Raw genomic sequence first — 19571 nt, 5'->3', positions numbered from 1 at the left:
GAAACACTATCTAATAATATACTAATGCTTTTGTTGTATGTAGATTCAATTTTTTTAATATATTTCGAATGGCACTCCTGTTTCAACCTGTTTAGTCAATGCAAGAAAGTTTAGGCTTTGGATTTATTTTTCAAGTAAAGAATCAAGTAAGAATCAAGTCTGCGATCTATAGGGAACTTTTATTTTGCCATCGAAATAGTTAAGCAATTATCCATACCTATCCATACTAACATTATAAATGCGAAAGTGTTTGTCTGTCTGGTAGCTTTTCGCGGCCCAACAGTTTAACCGATTTTCGTACAGAGTTAGCTTACATCCCGGGGCTACTTTTTATCCCGGAAAATCAAAGGATTTTTAAAAAAGCAAATCCACGCGGACGAAGTCGCGGGCATCATTTAGTTATTTATACGAGTACAAGCAGTAAAGGGCTACTTGTATATGTAAATAAAACAAGTGTAAATTAAATATTTATAACACCCCCGACGATCCAAAGTATCAGAGTTTTCCAAAACATCATTTTCAAATAAATAATTATGTATTTAGGCAACGTCCATCTTGACAGCTTGACATTTGTCAATTGACATAATATTATGAACCTAATGGTTATCTAACCTTCTTTTCTACAAGAAAACTAGAAAAGAGCTGATAACTCTTAAACGGCTGAACCAATTTTTTTTAGAGCTAAGAACACTCTCGATCAAGCCACCTTTCAAACAAAAAAACTAAATTAAAATCGGTTCATTCGTTTAGGCGCTACGATGCCACAGATAGATACACAGATACACACGTTAAACTTATAACACCCCTCTTTTTGGGTCGGGGGTTAATAAAATAGGTTCTGATATTATATAGATGTTTTTATCGCCGTAGTAATTTACCTTTGGTAGATATTTGGGATGAGTGCATGCTTCCCTGACTGGACGGCGGAAGAATGTACAGTGCTCCACCCTGAGGCAGCGGTTTAGGCACCTAGAGATAAATGTGAGATAAAAAAATTGGTCAAGTCCGAGTTGGAATCGCACACGAAGGGTTCCGTACCATCGTACAAGAAATAACACTTTTACATTTTTATAGCGGCCATTTTGAATTTTTCATTATATTTTTTATGGCGGCAATATAACATTTTGTGAAAAGTTCAACGTGAACTTATTACGGTTTAAGAAATACAGCCTGCTGACAGACAGATGGACGGACGGAGGGACGGACGGACAGGCAAAGACTTAGTAATAGAGTCCTAATAAAAAGGTACACGAGATGGGTCTGCCCGCGAAATACAAATTTAATTTGGTTTTTCGCAAATTGTAAACCAATACGACAAATAAAGACAACAAGTGTAAATTAAAAATTTATAACACCCCCGACGATTCAAAGTATTTGAGTTTTCCAAAACATCATTTTCAAATAAATAATTATGTATTTAGGCAACGTCCATCTTGACAGCTTGCCATTTGTCTATTGACATAATATTATGAACCTAACGGTTATCTAACCTTCTTTTCTACAAGAAAACTAGAAAAGAGCTGATAACTCTTAAACGGCTGAACCAATTTTTTTAGATTATAGCTAAGAACACTCTCGATCAAGCCACCTTTCAAACAAAAAAAACTAAATTAAAATCGGTTCATTCGTTTAGGCGCTACGATGCCACAGACAGATACACAGATACACAGATACACAGACACACAGATACACAGATACACACGTCAAACTTATAACACCCCTCTTTTTGGGTCGGGGTTAAAAAGACTTATGGCATTCTAATAGCGCCAATGGCAAATGGCAGTATCATCTCCAAGATGTTTATATAGTACTGTGGAGATGATATTACCGTTGGCGCTATTAGAACGCCATGAGCCTACTTTGTTGTATTAGTTTACAAGTAGTTGCGAAAAACCAAGTTAAATTTGAATTTCGCGGGCAAACCTGTCTAATGCCCCATGAGTTGACTTACTTGGGGCTGGGCGCTGTTGCTGGTGGGCGAGGAGGTGGGCGGAGTGGTGTACGGACGCGACGATGATGATGACGACGGTGAAGTTACAGATGTACCTGACGTGATTGAACTAGTTGTTGATAGTCATAAAATTCTGCCCACACTATGGCTGAAATCTATAGAGCGCACTCAGACTTAACTAGACAGCGTTATATACCTAATTGGCGTAAATATGTCTCGTTTTAACATGAAGTCTGAGCAAAGTCAAAGTGCACTCCATCGATTTCAGCCTATAACTATACTTTATCCACGAGAGAAGTTAGTAAATAGGGCTCTATCTGTTACGTAATCCCATTCAAATGACAAAGCAATAACATCTCTCCGTGGATATAGAGTATAAGTTTTAGAAGCGGAACTCCTTAACGTATTAAAATCTAGCTGTATATTATGAGACTACAAAGAGTTTCAACGAAATTTTTGAAAAACCTAAGCCCACGCAGACAAAGTCGCGGGCATTGTCTAGTCCATACTAACATTATAAATGCAAAAACGCTTTTCACGGCCCATTTGGATAATTGCTTTTAACGAAATTTGGTAGGACAGAGACAATCTAGACTACTTTTTTTGCCCGGAAAATTTAAAGATTTTCAGGGGATTTAAAGAAAAACTTATAACTATATCCACATGGATGAATTCGTGGGCATCATATATTTGGTAGGTAGTCTTGCATCCCGGAAATGGACCTTTTTATTCTGGAAAAACAATGAGTTCCCTAGAAATTGTCATCACACTAATATTATAAAGGCGAAAGTTTGTATGTGTGTGTGTGTGTGTGTGTGTGTGTGTGTGTGTGTGTGTGTGTGTGTGTGTGTGTGTGTGTGTGTGTGTGTGTGTGTGTGTGTGTGTGTGTGTGTGTGTGTGTGTGTGTTACTCCTCCTCCGTTTGTTACTCCTTCACGCAAAAACTACTGAACGGATTTGGCTGAAATTTGGAATGGAGATAGATAATATCCTGGATTAGCACATAGGCTACTTTTTATCCCGGAAAATCAAAGAGTTCCCACGGGATTTCAAAAAATTTAAATCCACGCGGGCGAAGTCGCGGGCATCGGCTAGTAAAAAATAAATGCGCGCGATGTCGTGGGCATCATCTAGTAGGTACTAAATAAAACTGAATAAATAATGGACGTATTGATTCACTTACTTGGTGGATGATGGTTGGTATTTCTTAACGTGTAATAAGGTGGAGGGGCGTTTTTGGCAGAATTATTCACTGGAGGCACATAAGCTGCAACAAATATTTTACATAAACGACAATCTTCATGACTTCATACAGGGTTAAATAAAAAATACTTATCAGAAAGCTCTCGGCGTGTAATTGTTATCATTAAAATTAACAACTTTTGTTCTACGACTTTTCACGTTTTAATTTATTTAATACCAAAAACTGAATAAGTTATGTTATTTCTGTAAAGAGTTGTTTATAGAGTGTATTGTTTATGTATGGTGCCCTACCTACTTATAATGTTGCGATGTCTATTAATTAAAATTTTAATAAAGTACAAATCAAGACAACTTACACAGAGGTCCGCTGCTACCTCGTAAATAAGGGTTTCCGTACGTTGCAGCGTATCGCACATCCAGACCTCCTGTCATAATCACTCCAGGATTTCCCATTGGGATCACTACAAAAAACCGTTCAAATAAAAAACCGACCTCCAAAACTACAAAGCAACTAGATAATAATTTTAGTTTCTATAATGTTAAAGTCGCGAGAATCACGCATCGATTTCTAGATTATTTTTTATGCTTTGGAAGGCGGTTTTTTGAAAAAAAAAATTAAGTTTTTTAAACCGTTCAAATAAAAAACCGTCCTCCAAAACTACAAAATACCTAACTAGAAAATAATTTTAGTTTCTACACATAATATAATGTTAAAGTCGGGCGAGAACCACGCATTGATTTTTCCAGATTATTTTTTATGCTTTGGAAGTTTAAGGAAATTAAGCTTTTTAGTGTAAATACACAAATAAATACTTAATCGCCACAGCTTAGTAACAATAGTGTTAAGATCTGTAAACTGACCCAAATTCGCAATAAAGATATTTATTTGTATTTGTATTTAGTGCGATAGTGTGCAACTGGATAAGGAGTTAGTACTCGAAGTTCAATTGAAGTCAATGCAGACGTTTTAAAAGCTTTTTATTAGTTTCACTTGTTCACATACGCTAGAGACACGGTATGTCCAGCAGTGGACGTTTAACGGTTGATGGCGATAATGAAGATGATGATCATCACACTATCACACTAATCACACTATCACATCACATATATTATACAGGGGAATAATATTATAAAGGCGAAAGTTTGTGTGCATGTGTGTGTATGTTTGCTACTCCTTCACTCAAAAACTACTGGACGGATTTGGCTGGGAATGGAGATAGATAATATCCTGGATTAGCACATAGGCTACCTTTTTATCCCGGAAAATCAAAGAGTTCCCACGGGATTTCGAAAAACCTAAATCCACGCGGGCGAAGTCGCTGGCATCGGCTAGAAATATAATCACGACTTACGGTCAGGTCCCATCATTCCTCCCAATCTTCCACAGCTTCCTTGGCGGTTCAAAGATCCACAATGACTCTGGTAAGTAGAGGCATCAGTGCTTCTTGACAGAGAGCCTGTCATGGAATCGGGTTGTGGTGGAGCATAATCCCTGGAGTAGTCCACGTATGGGACATAACCATTAGCTTGGTCGTGGGTCTGGAAATACCATGTTCTTTTAGATCCTTTGAAATATAACACTAATATTAAAAAGGCGAAAGTTTGTATGTGTGTGTGTGTGTTTACTATCCTGTCATCCTTGTTATCCTTTACATTTTATCCTTGTTAGCAAACACTACTGGACGGATTTGGCTGAAATTCGAAGTGAAGATAGAATATACCCTGGATTAACACATAGGCTACTTTATATCCTGGAAAATCAAAGAGTTCCCGCGAAATTTAAAAACCTTTAGCTAGTGAATCTTGTATATCTAGCTATCGACAGTGGCTGGCGTATTTAGCTAAAGTTCCTTCATCCTGTAAAGTTGTTAAAATAGAAATAACACCTACCAGGTACCAGTTCACTGTCATTGTTATTTTGAAGTATACAAAAGCAACAATTGAACTTTGCACTAAAAACAAACCCTAAATTAGGAACTGGTCCCATAAATTGGCCTTCTCCGGCTAAAATTTGAGCCGGCCGAGGCCGTATTAAATTTAATAACATAGTTTTAGGTAATGTTGACAAAGTTTCATTGCTTTGAGCGTCAAATTACGTTTCGTGATCCGAATTTCCAGTCACGTTCCGAATAGCGACAGGTATAGTTTCAGATTTTACAACAATCCTTTACAATGGTACTTGAAGGATAAACTTAATAGTAATATTCAAAGAAGGAAAGACAAGCTTAGGTCAGCTCTCTGAGTTTTAATTCCGTGGAATTCTGACTTTCTTAACGTTATCAGAGATAAAACAGTTTCCACAAATGAAGGTAACGAATTCAAATAAAATGTAAAATGGCTATGAATATATACTAAAGATAAAATTTACAAAAGCCTACATTTGTATTAAATTATTAGTTAGTAGACCACTATTTAAACAAATGGCACACTTTATTAATTATTCGAAACAATTGGTGTGGGTGAAAAAAAAATTAACAGGCCAGACCAAGGTAGAATGCATAGTAACAAACCTTATAAGGATTACCACTCTTGAAGAAATCCGGGCTTTTTTATGTTAACAAAGATTTAGGGTTTGACATTTTATTTATATTTAATTACTTTGCAGCGTCCTGACGGGGCTTCATGTTGTAGGTTGTAATATTATAATTTTTTTATTATGATGTAAGACGTGAATGCAAATAAATAAAGAATAAAGGGTTACTTGGGGGTAAAACCGGTGGTAGCCCTTTTTAGGGTTCCGTACCTCAAAAGGAAAATGGAACCCTTATAGGATCACTTTGTTGTCTGTCTGTCTGTCTGTCCGTCGTGTCTGTCAAGATACCTATAGGGTACCTCCCGTTAACCTAGAATCATGAAATTTGGCAGGTAGGTACGTCTTATAGCACAAATACAGGAACAAATCTGAAAACCGAGAATTAGTGGTCACATCATTTAAAAAAAAAATTAAATATGTTTCAATTTTCAAAATAAGATAACTATACCAAGTGGGGTATCATATGAAAGAACTTTACCTGTGCATTCTAAAACAGATTTTTATTTATTTTTATGCATAATAGTTTTTGATTTATCGTGCAAAATGTTGGGAAAAATACCCGAGTACGGAACCCTCAGTGCGCAAGTCTGACTCGTACTTGGCCGGTTTTCTTTATACAAATAACCCACCTAAAATGTCCAAAATGACATCTGTCAGAATTCCACCTCAAAAATCAGACTATTATAATATTAAAATATTTCATACAGCTCTTATAAGAAAAAGTGACTTCATTTTAAATTCAATTTTCCTTCAATATTGAAACCCTCCTTACTAGAGAGCTTATAAGTTTAGTTTTCAATACCTTCTAAGACTAGAATATCAGCTCTTGCGTCATTAATGTCATTAAGGGCAAACTTTCTTGGTTGCGCTGCATTATTTAGTTGCCAAGTTGCCGGTAAAGTAACTTGAATGTTAACTAAAGCAGACTGCCCATCAGTTTCAATTAACCTATATCTTGGTTAGGTTTCCCATATTGCCGGTCTTGAGGTTTTACGAGTCTACATTTTTTATACCTACTTAATTGTATTGAATCTTCTATATATGAATTACTCAATATTACTTAATATTGTAAATGCGGAAGCGTGTCTGTCTGTTTGCTAGCTTTTTACGGCCCATCCGTTTAACCAATTTTGACGAAATTTGGTAGAGATAGCTTGCATCCCATAAAAACGACGAAGCAACGGATCGACGTAATTTTTTGTATTTATATAGTTAAAGACCTATAGAGAGACTACTACTTTTTATACCGGAAAATCAGAGTTTCCATGGGATAAAAACCTAAACCACGCGGACGAAGTCGCGGGTATCAGCTAGTAATATAATAAATTAAAACCTCCGCCACTGAGAACGCTGAGTTCGTGTTTGTTCGGGCTAATAAAGGTCAGAAACTACTGCAGGTACCTACAAATTATCATATGGTTTTGACCAATAGAAAGTGGAATATTATTTGAGAAGGTTATAATATAAGGCTATAATTTAAGAACATCTTGCGAATATAATACATAGTGCAATAATTTCTTTTAAGCTAGCCGTTAGAAGCCGGGGCAAGTCGCTAGTATAGAAATAGAGTTACTGAGGCCCTAAATATTTAGTATTATCTAAGACCTTATAAACTTGCCGGTGAAATAATATGAATCGTGACTTGAAATTCAAGTAAGAAATTGTAACTTGATACTAAATTCAATGAAACCAAGTCCTATTACCTAAAATTTTCGTGTTAACAAAAATAACTTCTTGTTCTATTTATTTACTAAATATAAATTGGTACTATCCAACCCTATAACTTCTCCTTTCAGCAAAGGTTGCCTGGTAGAGATTGCTCCAAGCAATAAGGCCGCCTTTGCACACAATTGTTTTTTTTCTGTTTTCTTCTTACTGTGTTGTTATCCTTTACATGTATTTTTGTGTGCAATAAAGTGTTTCTATCTATCTATCTATCTATAAATAATAATATTATAAATTATATAAAGGAGGAAAGTGGTCGGCCTCCTAGTCCGAGGACTGTTCCCGTGGACGTACGACGTGGCATTGACCCCGAGTAGCCTATTTATGAAACGTTCGTTGACCTCTAGCGTCAGTCAGATGTTTTATTTGTAATATATTGTAAACTTTTAAAAAATACAGGATATTTATTTTTTTCGCGTTTTTTTTTTGGTACCTTATCAGTAATCATCACTATCACCTGTCTTCGTTTTTGCTAGTGTTCTGGTTACACCCTGTACAATTCATAGATTAAAATCTCCTTGAGTTCTGCTTTTTCTAAATGGTACGAAATTCTTCATGGAAGGACATTACATACCTTAAAATGAATATTATGTAAAGGTTGATTGAAATCCCCGCTGTACCGCTGATATTGTTTCATTAGTTCATTGTCGTAGGCTGTATCCGGCAGAGGAACGGGACCGGCTAGTGGGAGGCCCAAGTTTGTCGTCAATTGCAAAGTTGACCGGAGGTCTGTCTCTGAACCGTTGTTTGAGAGGTCCTGCGAATTGTATTCCATTTTAAAGCTTTTTAGGGTTCCGTACCTTTAAAGGAAAAATGGGACCCTTATAGGATCACTTCGTTGTCTATCTGTCTGTCCGTCTGTTCTTTCAATTTTCAAAGTAAGATAACTATACCAAGTGGGGAATCATATGAAAGGGCTTTATCTGTACATTCTAAAACAGACTTTTATTTATTTTTATGCTCTATAATAGTTTTTGATTTATCTTGCAAAATGTTGGAATAAATACCCGAGTACGAACCGCGAATCTGACTCACACTTAGCCGGTTTTTTTTAGTATAGCGATTGTGTAGCTTATTGCAGTAGTTCCTTAAATTCACGTAATAATCATCACTATTTCATAAACATGATCAATTAAGTTAAGTAAAAACTACAATAGAAAAGTACTAACAAGTGTAAATTAAAAATTTATAACACCCCTGACAAGTGGTTACAGTAACTTGAAAAGATCTGATAACTTTCAAACGGCTGAACCGATTCTCTTGGATTACAACTAAAAACACTCTCGATCAAGCCACCTTTCAAACAAAACAAACTAAATTAAAATCAATTCACTAGTTTAGGAGCTACGATGCCACAGACAGATACTCAGATATACAGATACACACGTCAAACTTATAACACCTCTCTTTTTGGGTCGGGGGTTAAAAACTATATCAAATCCTCTCACCATATCACAGCTCCCTTCAACCTGTCTCAACTCAAGTTTCAAGTCACTTATATTGGAGTTCCGATCGGTATCCTTGTAGGGGTCACAAGTTTTGCCAAGGTCCGTAATATCGGGCTTCTTCACGTCCTTAGCTCTTCGGTGACACAGCATTACCGTGAGCATGATTATAAGGATGAGTATCGTTATTGAGGACCCGGTGCATACTATCACTATGAGAGGGATCGATTCTGTAACAAAAATGACGATTTATCACACTAATATTATACTTAGAGGCGAAAGTTTGTGTGTATATGTGTGTGTATGTTTGTTACTGCTTCACGCAAAAACTACTGAATGGATCTCTTTGGAAAGGAGATAGATTTTACCCTGGATTAAGACATAGGCTACTTTTAATCCCAAAAAATCAATGAGTTACCACGGGTTTTTAAGAACGTCGCGGGCATCAGCTAGTAGTTACTAAAAAGCTATTGAAACTTTTGGTATGGTTAAAAAACTAGACTGATTTGGGTAAAATCATTTTGTTAAAGATACAAGTTAGCTCTTGACTGCAATCTCACCTGGTGGTAAGTGATGATCATAGATATTATGAGTGATGATGCAGTCTAAGATGGAAGCGGGCTAACCTGGAAGGGGTATGGCACATACTCCGTTGGTTTCTACACGGCATCGTATTGGAACGCTAAATAGCTTGGCGGCACGGCTTTGCCAGTAGGGTGGTAACTAGCCACGGCCGAAGCCTCCACCAGACCAGACCAGTTTAGAAATTATAAAATTCCAAACCCCTGCCGGGAATCGAACCAGCACGTACCATTGCGTTGTAATGTATGGAACTGTATGAAACATGGCACACCGCTTGCGTAAAGCGTGGACGTATGCGTAACCCGGTGTGTTAGGGGTTTACGCGCGTCACTACGCACGTGTTACGTGTACCCAATTGGTGTGACTCGGCCTTTATTGTTCGAATAAACACTTACTGTCAGGTATAACATTAATTTCCATACTATCAGTGCCATATGCATTGGACACAGTACAGTTGTAGGGACCGAAGTGTTTCATTTGGCTCTCCCTTATGATCAGCGTGGACTTGGTCAATCCGTCCGGCAAAGACTCTTCCAAGAAAACATAGTCCTGCAAAAAAGTATCGTACAATGCATGCATTTTGAGATCTCACGTGGCATTTTAGCAACGTTCATGTCAAAAGCAAGATTTCAACACTTAACAGGGCACTCTCCGTCACGCACTCCATACAATCGTAGTCCCAATTTCATTTGAATATTAAGCAAAGTCTACTAGTACTACTACTACTTCTAGAAACTAGTATCTGTGCCTGTGGTGTATTAGATTTTTCTAAAAATATGTAGTTTTAAAATTACAGGGGATCAAAGATTAATTGTATGTGAATTTTCAAGACCGCGTAACTTTGAAACCGAATATTTTAACGGAAATCTGGAAAACCACAGGCATATTAGTTCCCGGAACGTTTCTACAAAATTCCATTGAGTATGGTTGGTTAGTATTCCAATGAGAGACGAACTACGTTTGTATGGAGCGAGTGACGGAGAGTCCCCTCTTAATTTAAAGGTGAACCAAAGAAAAAGTGGATGGATTACGAAAAGGAGTATATGTGTTTAAAGGGGTGGAAAATGCATTGGCGTATGACAGAAGTGAGTAGAAGAAAAAGACATGTTGTGCCGACCCCACATAGCGTGGGAAAAAGGATGAAAAGTTTAAAGGTGAACCGTATTTTTGACATGGTAGGTTGCGAGATAACGCTAAAATGGTGAGTGAGATCCATAGATACGTAGTGAGATCTCAAAACGTGCGCACTACATTATAATGATGCTTTTCCTTATAGTTTCGGAAAAAAGTGGCTGTGACATACGGATGGACAGACAGACAGACATGACGAATCTATAAGGGTTCCGTTTTTTGCCATTTGGCTACGGAACCCTAAAAACGTTTCATAGGATCACTCGTGTGTCTATCTGTCGTTTACGCCTTCCGTACAGCGTGAAGTTGTGTACAGTGTACTATACAAATCATCAGAACATTTATTATTACAATCCAAACTATTGATATTTACAGATTAATAAGCCCTACGATCGTAGGGCGTCAAAAATTTTAAAGACTCATTTGAGTGTTCCCCTCCACGGAAATCTTTAGTAAAAGGCGAAAGATTTATGCGTTTTGAAGGGAAACCAGAGTAACGATACTAACACATGGGTAAACTATAAGTCATCCTTGTGAGCAAAACGATACCTTGAACTTTTCAGGGATAGCGACATCTAGCGACAGGTTTAGGATTTAACAGTTGTTTGCATAGATCATTAAAGATGGCAGCACTGACTATTTATTATTGGTTGTTTATTGAAACGATATAGTAATTTAATGATTCTTTTTGATTAATAATTGATTAAAAAACAACCTTGACGTTAGTACAAAAATAGCTCATAGCTTTCGATTTATGTTTACATTATTAATTATCACTATAGTTGCCTACCTAAATGAGCTTACATAATAGTATTCAACAACTGAAATTAAAAAGTGTATATGTACCTAGAAGCTATCTCTGTGTCAAAATCAGTTAAACGGATGGGCAATGAAAAGACATACAAAAACATATTTTGTTTCACGAACGTGAACATTTAATCGAGCTTTATTGGTTAAGAGGATCATAGTTAATTATACAAAAAGCGATAACGTTTTTTTCGTTATTTTTAATGAAATATTGCTTATGTTAAAAGTTACTAGCGTCGAAATATCAATATTTTTGAAATAAAAACTTTCTTGAGTATTTTTTTAAATTTAACTAAGCTAAAATAGTAAAAAAAAATAAACTCGTACCTTAATACCGTACTTAATTTAAACATAGGCTCGCAACTTTCAGCTAAAGTCACGAGGTTTGACGGCTCTACTAAATTAAATTTAAAACTGTCAAACTGTGTCTGTCCTTTTCATATTACATTAGTAAGAGGAGGATGCGAATACTCTAAAAAGTTGTACTTAGATTCAATAGTTATTGCCAGAATGTCTTACATGATTATGAAAAGAGTTGAGCTCGTTTCCACCGAAACTCCAAATCACCAAATCAGGTTTCGGAACGGAGAAAGACACGCATTCAATATGGACGCTTCCGCCTTCTACTCCATACTGTGTTTGGTTTGACATTATTCTTGGTGGACCTAGAAAAAAAACACTAATTATAGTACACAAGCCACGTTTCAAACAAAAAAAACTAAATTAAAATCGGTTCATTAGTTTATTAACTACGATACCACAGACAGATACACACGTCAAACTTATAACACCCCTCTTTTTGGGTCGAGGGTTAAAAATACTATGTAAATACCTAAACCGGAAATACGCTGAAGGATCCTCTATCTTTTCTCGCTATAATAATATAATATAACTAGTGCTTTGCTCGGTGCGCGAGCTGCTAAAGCAGCTCGCGTGACATGGTTGGGTTGACAAGTATTAAAACGATAGTATTTATTAAGATACAAAATTAACCGCGAAAATACAATAAAACGTCACCCATATCGATTTTTGTCTTAAAAAATGCATGTCCGCCATCTTGGATTTCAAAATAAATGTCGTTATCAAAATGAGCACCCTGGAAAACTCTGAAAACGACATCCATATAATTTTTGTAAAAACGGGGTAGTTGAGGTTAATAAAGTAGGTTGCGTGGGTGCGCGGACCACTAAAGTGGTCCGCGAGCATGCATAGTTTGTTCCACCGAGTAGACCTTCGGACCCTGATCATCTTTTGCCAAAAAACCACTCTTCCATCTTTTATAGCCTCTGAGATAGACATCGACGAAATTTGTACGGCGGCCATCTTGTTTTTCCAAAATTTTCCACTTTTTCTATTAATCGTTTGGTACTATCTTCAAAGATTGTGAGTTTCAACGAAATCGGTTGGAAAACAAAAGAGTTGCAAAAATCTCGTCGGTCGCCATCTTGTTTTTCTGAAACGTCATAACTTTTCTCGACTCCCATCCCGCACCCGAACATATCTCCCGAACATCATTGTATCGTTTTCTGTCTCTTTCTAGCAGAATGAGGCATTCAATATTCGCCATACAAAATGTATGGAAAAATAAATTCCGCCATTTTGAATTTTTTTTTTGTTCATCGAGTAGACCTTTGGATCCTGATCCTCTTTTGCCAAGAAACCACACTTCCATCTTTTATACCCTCCGAGCTGGACACCGGCGAAATTTGTATGGCGGCCATCTTTTCTTCGCCATTTTGAATTTTTTTTCAGCTTTTTGGCAATTGGATGACGTCATGAATGACATTTGCTCGAGCACCCCCCACCTATCTTCAATACCTTAAGCGGGGCCTTCACCCGTCTCCGACATCCTCAATCATCAGCTCTTTCCAAATTTTTCCTCGATTTTCTTTTTGTTTTCTATACGACAGCATCAGTGAAAAAAAAATTTTTCATACAAAATTTTACAGGAGGAGTTTTTGGGGAAAATCTCGAAAATCTCCCCAAATGTGGCAACACCGTTTGCATATTTCGATATTGCCAGCCAAGTCATACAATCGATCCTCACATGTCATCTTTCCAAAATGTTGCCAACTGCCTCAAAAACGTGATCAAACTTTCGAAAAATTAAAAAAAATACAAAATGGCCGCCAAGTCGTTTAACAGGAAGATTTTATACGGTTTCATAATTTTCCTATTAACTACAGGATATACCGCTTCCGATGACGTTTCAATCTCTCCTCTCGCTCGCACCTACGCGAAGGGGATTCCGTGAAAAAGACCATGTCGAAAATCACTTTTTCTTTGATAAATTCCAGTGTTGCCAGTTTTCGGCGACAAAAATACCGAAATGTCATTTGTACAAGCAAAACACATAATCGCTCATACTCGTATTTTGCGAAAAGTCCGTTTTTCGTTTTTTTACAATTTCCCGAAAATCTTGAAATTTCCCCAAAAAATGGGGTAATTTTTTTTCACCAATCTTTACCTCAAGTCTATACGCACAATCGTTTCATAGAAACCGAAACGGTCCGACGTCGTCGACTGGGATCAAAAACGTGATCGAACTTTCGAAAAATTAAAAAAAATACAAAATGGCCACCAACTCATTTCACAGAAAGATTTTACACGGTTTCATAATTTTCCTATTAACAACAGGATATACCGCTCCCGACAACGTTTCAATCTCTCCTCTCGCTCGCACTCACGCGAAAGGGGATTCCGTGAAAAAGACCATGTCGAAAAATCACTTTTTCTTTGATAAATTCCAGTGTTGCCAATCTCTGGCAACAAAAATACCCAAATGTCATTTGTACGAGCAAAATACATAATCACTTATACTCGGATTTTGCTAAAAGTGCGTATTTCGATTTTTTACAATTTCCCGAAAATCTTGAAATTTCCCTGAAAATGGGGTAATTTTTTTCCTCGAATCTATACTTCGAACCTAAACGTACAATCGCTTCATAGTAGCCGAATCGCTCCGATGTTGCCAACTTTGAGATATTCGAATTTTAAAATTGCGTTTTTTCGTACCTCGAACAGAATGGCCTCCATGACAGCCGCCATCTTGAATTTTTAAAAACCACTCCCGTTCTGTCAAAATACAGGATAATCGTGGGCGAAACCAGAAAAAATAATTATCCTCGATTACCCCGTTTCGGATCTGTGGCGCCGCGGTTCGGGGTCGAAAAATCAAAAATTTTAAAACGCTACGGCTCGGCCGCCATCTTGTTTTTCCAATTTTTTCCACATTTTTTGTTAACCGTTTACTACATTCTTTAATAGTTGCGAGTTTGAACGGAATCTCTTAAAAAATAAAGGAGCTGCAAAAATCACGTCGGCCGCCATCTTGTTTTTCCGAAATGTCATAATTTTTCCCCAGTCGACTCCCCCACCCGAACACATCTCCCCTACATCATTATATCATTTTCCTTCTCTTTCTAGGAGAACAATTATGTCAATGAGTCAGTGGTAATTGAGCTATATATAGTATAACTAGTGTTTTGCTCGGTGCGCGAGCTGCTAAAGCAGCTCGCGTGACGTGGTTAGGTTTATGAGTTGTATTAAACCGATTTTTTTTATATACGATACACAAATTACCCCGAAAACCCCATAAAAGACACCTATATCAATTTTTTTCTTAAAAAGTGCACGCCCGCCATTTTGGATTTCAAAATAAATGTCGTTATCAAAATCAGCACCCTGGAAAACTCTGAAAACGACATCCATATCAATTTTTGTAAAAACGGGGTAGTTGAGGTTAATTAAGTAGGGTGCGTGGGTGCGCGGACCACTAAAGTGGTCCGCGAGCATGCAGAGTTTGTTCCACCGAGTAGACCTTCGGACCCTGATCATCTTTTGCCAAGAAACCACTCTTCCATCTTTTATAGCCTCCGAGATAGACACCGACGAAATTTGTACGGCGGCCATCTTGTTTTTCCAAAATTTTCCACTTTTCCTATTAATCGCTTACTACATTCTTCAAAGATTGCGAGTTTCAACGAAATCGGTTGGAAAACAAAAGAGTTGCAAAAATCATATAGGCCGCCATCTTGTTTTTCTGAAATGTCATAATTTTTCCCTACTCATATCGCGCACCAAAACATATCTCCCCTACATTATCGTATCGTTTTCTGTCTCTTTCTAGGAGAATGAGACATCCGATATTCGCCATACAAAATGTATGGGAAAATAAATTCCGCCATTTTGAATTTTTTTTCTATTCATCGAGTAGACCTTCGGACCCTGATCATCTCTTGCCAAGAAACCACACTTCCATCTTTTATACCCTCCGAGCTGGACACCGGCGAAATTTGTATGGCGGCCATCTTTTCTTCGCCATTTTGAATTTTTTTCCAGCTTTTTGGCAATTGGATGACGTCATGAATGACATTTGCTCGAGCACCCCCCACCTATCTTCAATACCTTAAGCAGGCCCTTCACCCGTCTCCGATATCCTCAATCATCAGCTCTCTCCATAATTTTGGCTTACTAAGTTTTTGTTTTCTATACGACAGCATCAGTGAAAAAAAAATTTTTCATACAAAATTTTACAGGAGTTTCTTAGTTGAAAATCTCGAAAATCTCCCCAAAAGTGGCAACACTGTTTCTATATTTCGATATTGCCGGCTGAGTCACACAATCGATTCATACATATTGACTTTCCAAAATGTTGCCAACTGCCTCAAAAACGTGATCAAAATTTCGAAAAATTAAAAAAAATACAAAATGGCCGCCAACTCGTTTCACACAAAGATTTTACACGGTTTCATAATTTTCCTATTAACAACAGGATATACCGCTCCCGACAACGTTTCAATCTCTCCTCTCGCTCGCACTCACGCGAAAGGGGATTCCGTGAAAAAGACCATGTCGAAAAATCACTTTTTCTTTGATAAATTCCAGTGTTGCCAATCTCTGGCAACAAAAATACCCAAATGTCATTTGTACGAGCAAAATACATAATCACTTATACTCGGATTTTGCTAAAAGTGCGTATTTCGATTTTTTACAATTTCCCGAAAATCTTGAAATTTCCCTGAAAATGGGGTAATTTTTTTCCTCGAATCTATACTTCGAACCTAAACGTACAATCGCTTCATAGTAGCCGAATCGCTCCGATGTTGCCAACTTTGAGATATTCGAATTTTAAAATTGCGTTTTTTCGTACCTCGAACAGAATGGCCTCCATGACAGCCGCCATCTTGAATTTTTAAAAACCACTCCCGTTCTGTCAAAATACAGGATAATCGTGGGCGAAACCAGAAAAAATAATTATCCTCGATTACCCCGTTTCGGATCTGTGGCGCCGCGGTTCGGGGTCGAAAAATCAAAAATTTTAAAACGCTACGGCTCGGCCGCCATCTTGTTTTTCCAATTTTTTCCACATTTTTTGTTAACCGTTTACTACATTCTTTAATAGTTGCGAGTTTGAACGGAATCTCTTAAAAAATAAAGGAGCTGCAAAAATCACGTCGGCCGCCATCTTGTTTTTCCGAAATGTCATAATTTTTCCCCAGTCGACTCCCCCACCCGAACACATCTCCCCTACATCATTATATCATTTTCCTTCTCTTTCTAGGAGAACAATTATGTCAATGAGTCAGTGGTAATTGAGCTATATATAGTATAACTAGTGTTTTGCTCGGTGCGCGAGCTGCTAAAGCAGCTCGCGTGACGTGGTTAGGTTTATGAGTTGTATTAAACCGATTTTTTTTATATACGATACACAAATTACCCCGAAAACCCCATAAAAGACACCTATATCAATTTTTTTCTTAAAAAGTGCACGCCCGCCATTTTGGATTTCAAAATAAATGTCGTTATCAAAATCAGCACCCTGGAAAACTCTGAAAACGACATCCATATCAATTTTTGTAAAAACGGGGTAGTTGAGGTTAATTAAGTAGGGTGCGTGGGTGCGCGGACCACTAAAGTGGTCCGCGAGCATGCAGAGTTTGTTCCACCGAGTAGACCTTCGGACCCTGATCATCTTTTGCCAAGAAACCACTCTTCCATCTTTTATAGCCTCCGAGATAGACACCGACGAAATTTGTACGGCGGCCATCTTGTTTTTCCAAAATTTTCCACTTTTCCTATTAATCGCTTACTACATTCTTCAAAGATTGCGAGTTTCAACGAAATCGGTTGGAAAACAAAAGAGTTGCAAAAATCATATAGGCCGCCATCTTGTTTTTCTGAAATGTCATAATTTTTCCCTACTCATATCGCGCACCAAAACATATCTCCCCTACATTATCGTATCGTTTTCTGTCTCTTTCTAGGAGAATGAGACATCCGATATTCGCCATACAAAATGTATGGGAAAATAAATTCCGCCATTTTGAATTTTTTTTCTATTCATCGAGTAGACCTTCGGACCCTGATCATCTCTTGCCAAGAAACCACACTTCCATCTTTTATACCCTCCGAGCTGGACACCGGCGAAATTTGTATGGCGGCCATCTTTTCTTCGCCATTTTGAATTTTTTTCCAGCTTTTTGGCAATTGGATGACGTCATGAATGACATTTGCTCGAGCACCCCCCACCTATCTTCAATACCTTAAGCAGGCCCTTCACCCGTCTCCGATATCCTCAATCATCAGCTCTCTCCATAATTTTGGCTTACTAAGTTTTTGTTTTCTATACGACAGCATCAGTGAAAAAAAAATTTTTCATACAAAATTTTACAGGAGTTTCTTAGTTGAAAATCTCGAAAATCTCCCCAAAAGTGGCAACACTGTTTCTATATTTCGATATTGCCGGCTGAGTCACACAATCGATTCATACATATTGACTTTCCAAAATGTTGCCAACTGCCTCAAAAACGTGATCAAAATTTCGAAAAATTAAAAAAAATACAAAATGGCCGCCAACTCGTTTCACACAAAGATTTTACACGGTTTCATAATTTTCCTATTAACTACAGGATATACCGCTCCCGATGACGTTTCAATTTTTCCTCTCGCTCGCACCCACACGAAAGGGGATACCGTGAAAAAGACCGTGTCGAAAATCACTTTTACTTTGATAAATTCCAGTGTTGCCAGTCTCCGGTGACAAAAATACCCATATGTCATTTGTACGAGCAATACACATAATCACTCATACTCGGATTTTGCTAAAAGTGCGTATTTCTATTTTTTTCAATTTCCCGAAAATCTTGAAATTTCCCTAAAAATGGGGTAATTTTTTCCCACCGATCTATACCTCGAATCAATACGTACAACCGCTTCATAGAAGCCGAATCGCTCCGATGTTGCCAACTTTGAGATATTTAACTTTTAAAATTGCGTTTTTTCGTACCTCGAACAAAACGGCCGCCATGACAGCCGCCATCTTGAATTTTTTAAAACCACTCCCGTTCTGTCAAAATACAGGATAATCGTGGGCGAAACACGAAAAAATAGTTATCCTCGACTGCCCCGTCTTGGATCTGTGGCGCCGCGGTTCGGGGTCGAAAATTCAAAATTTTCAAAACGCTACGACTCGGCCGCCATCTTGTTTTTCCAATTTTTTCTACATTTCCCATTAATCGTTTACTATTTTCTTCAAAGATTGCAAAATTCAAGGAAATCGGTTGGAAAACAACGGAGCTGCAAAAATCACCTCGGCCGCCATCTTGTTTTTCTGAAATGTCATAATTTTTCCCCAGAGGGTTCCCGAAACCGAACACATCTCCCCCACATCATTCTAGGAGAACAATTATGTCAATGAGTCAGTCAGTGAGTGAGTGGTAATCGAGCTATATATAGTATAACTAGTGTTTTGCTCGGTGCGCGAGCTGCTAAAGCAGCTCGCGTGACGTGGTTATGTTGACTTTATTATATTTAACCAAATTTATTTATTAAGATATACAATTCACCACAAAAACACATAAAACCCACACCCATATCAATTTTTTCTTAAAAAGTGCATGTCCACCAGCTTGGATCTAAACATGAATGTCATTATCAAAATCAGCACCCTGGAAAACTCTGAAAACGACATCCATATCATTTTTTGTAAAAACGGGGTAGTTGAGGTTAATAAAGTAGGGTGCGTGGGTGCGCGGACCACTAAAGTGGTCCGCGAGCATGCAGAGTTTGTTCCACTGAGTAGACCTTCGGACCCTAATCATCTTTCGCCAAGAAACCACTCTTCCATCTTTTATATTCTCCGAGATAGACACCGACGAAATTTGTACGGCGGCCATCTTGTTTTTCCAAAATTT

At 37.7% G+C, this 19571-nt stretch overlaps 1 protein-coding gene and 1 non-coding gene across 2 annotated transcripts in view; both read right to left on the bottom strand.

Moving 5' to 3' along the window:
• The window catches only part of LOC123878010 (irregular chiasm C-roughest protein-like), a 96708-nt gene that overhangs the window by 142 nt on the left and 76995 nt on the right, over nt 1–19571 (bottom strand). Inside the window, exons 13-21 of the mRNA XM_045925027.1 lie at nt 11896–12041; nt 9834–9987; nt 8860–9086; nt 7986–8168; nt 4506–4692; nt 3510–3614; nt 3134–3217; nt 1952–2046; nt 879–969 (exon numbers count right to left, since the gene is read on the bottom strand). Of these exons, the coding sequence (XP_045780983.1) occupies nt 879–969; nt 1952–2046; nt 3134–3217; nt 3510–3614; nt 4506–4692; nt 7986–8168; nt 8860–9086; nt 9834–9987; nt 11896–12041 (1272 nt within the window). The remainder of the gene's footprint in view (nt 1–878; nt 970–1951; nt 2047–3133; nt 3218–3509; nt 3615–4505; nt 4693–7985; nt 8169–8859; nt 9087–9833; nt 9988–11895; nt 12042–19571) is intronic.
• Nucleotides 10952–11066, bottom strand: LOC123878250. The gene has a single exon (XR_006798806.1). It is a non-coding gene; the product is annotated as a U5 spliceosomal RNA (small nuclear RNA).

The sequence above is a fragment of the Maniola jurtina genome, chromosome 25 (assembly GCF_905333055.1).
Source record: "Maniola jurtina chromosome 25, ilManJurt1.1, whole genome shotgun sequence".
Lineage (NCBI taxonomy): Eukaryota > Metazoa > Arthropoda > Insecta > Lepidoptera > Nymphalidae > Maniola > Maniola jurtina.
This window is presented reverse-complemented; position numbering and strand designations above follow the sequence as displayed.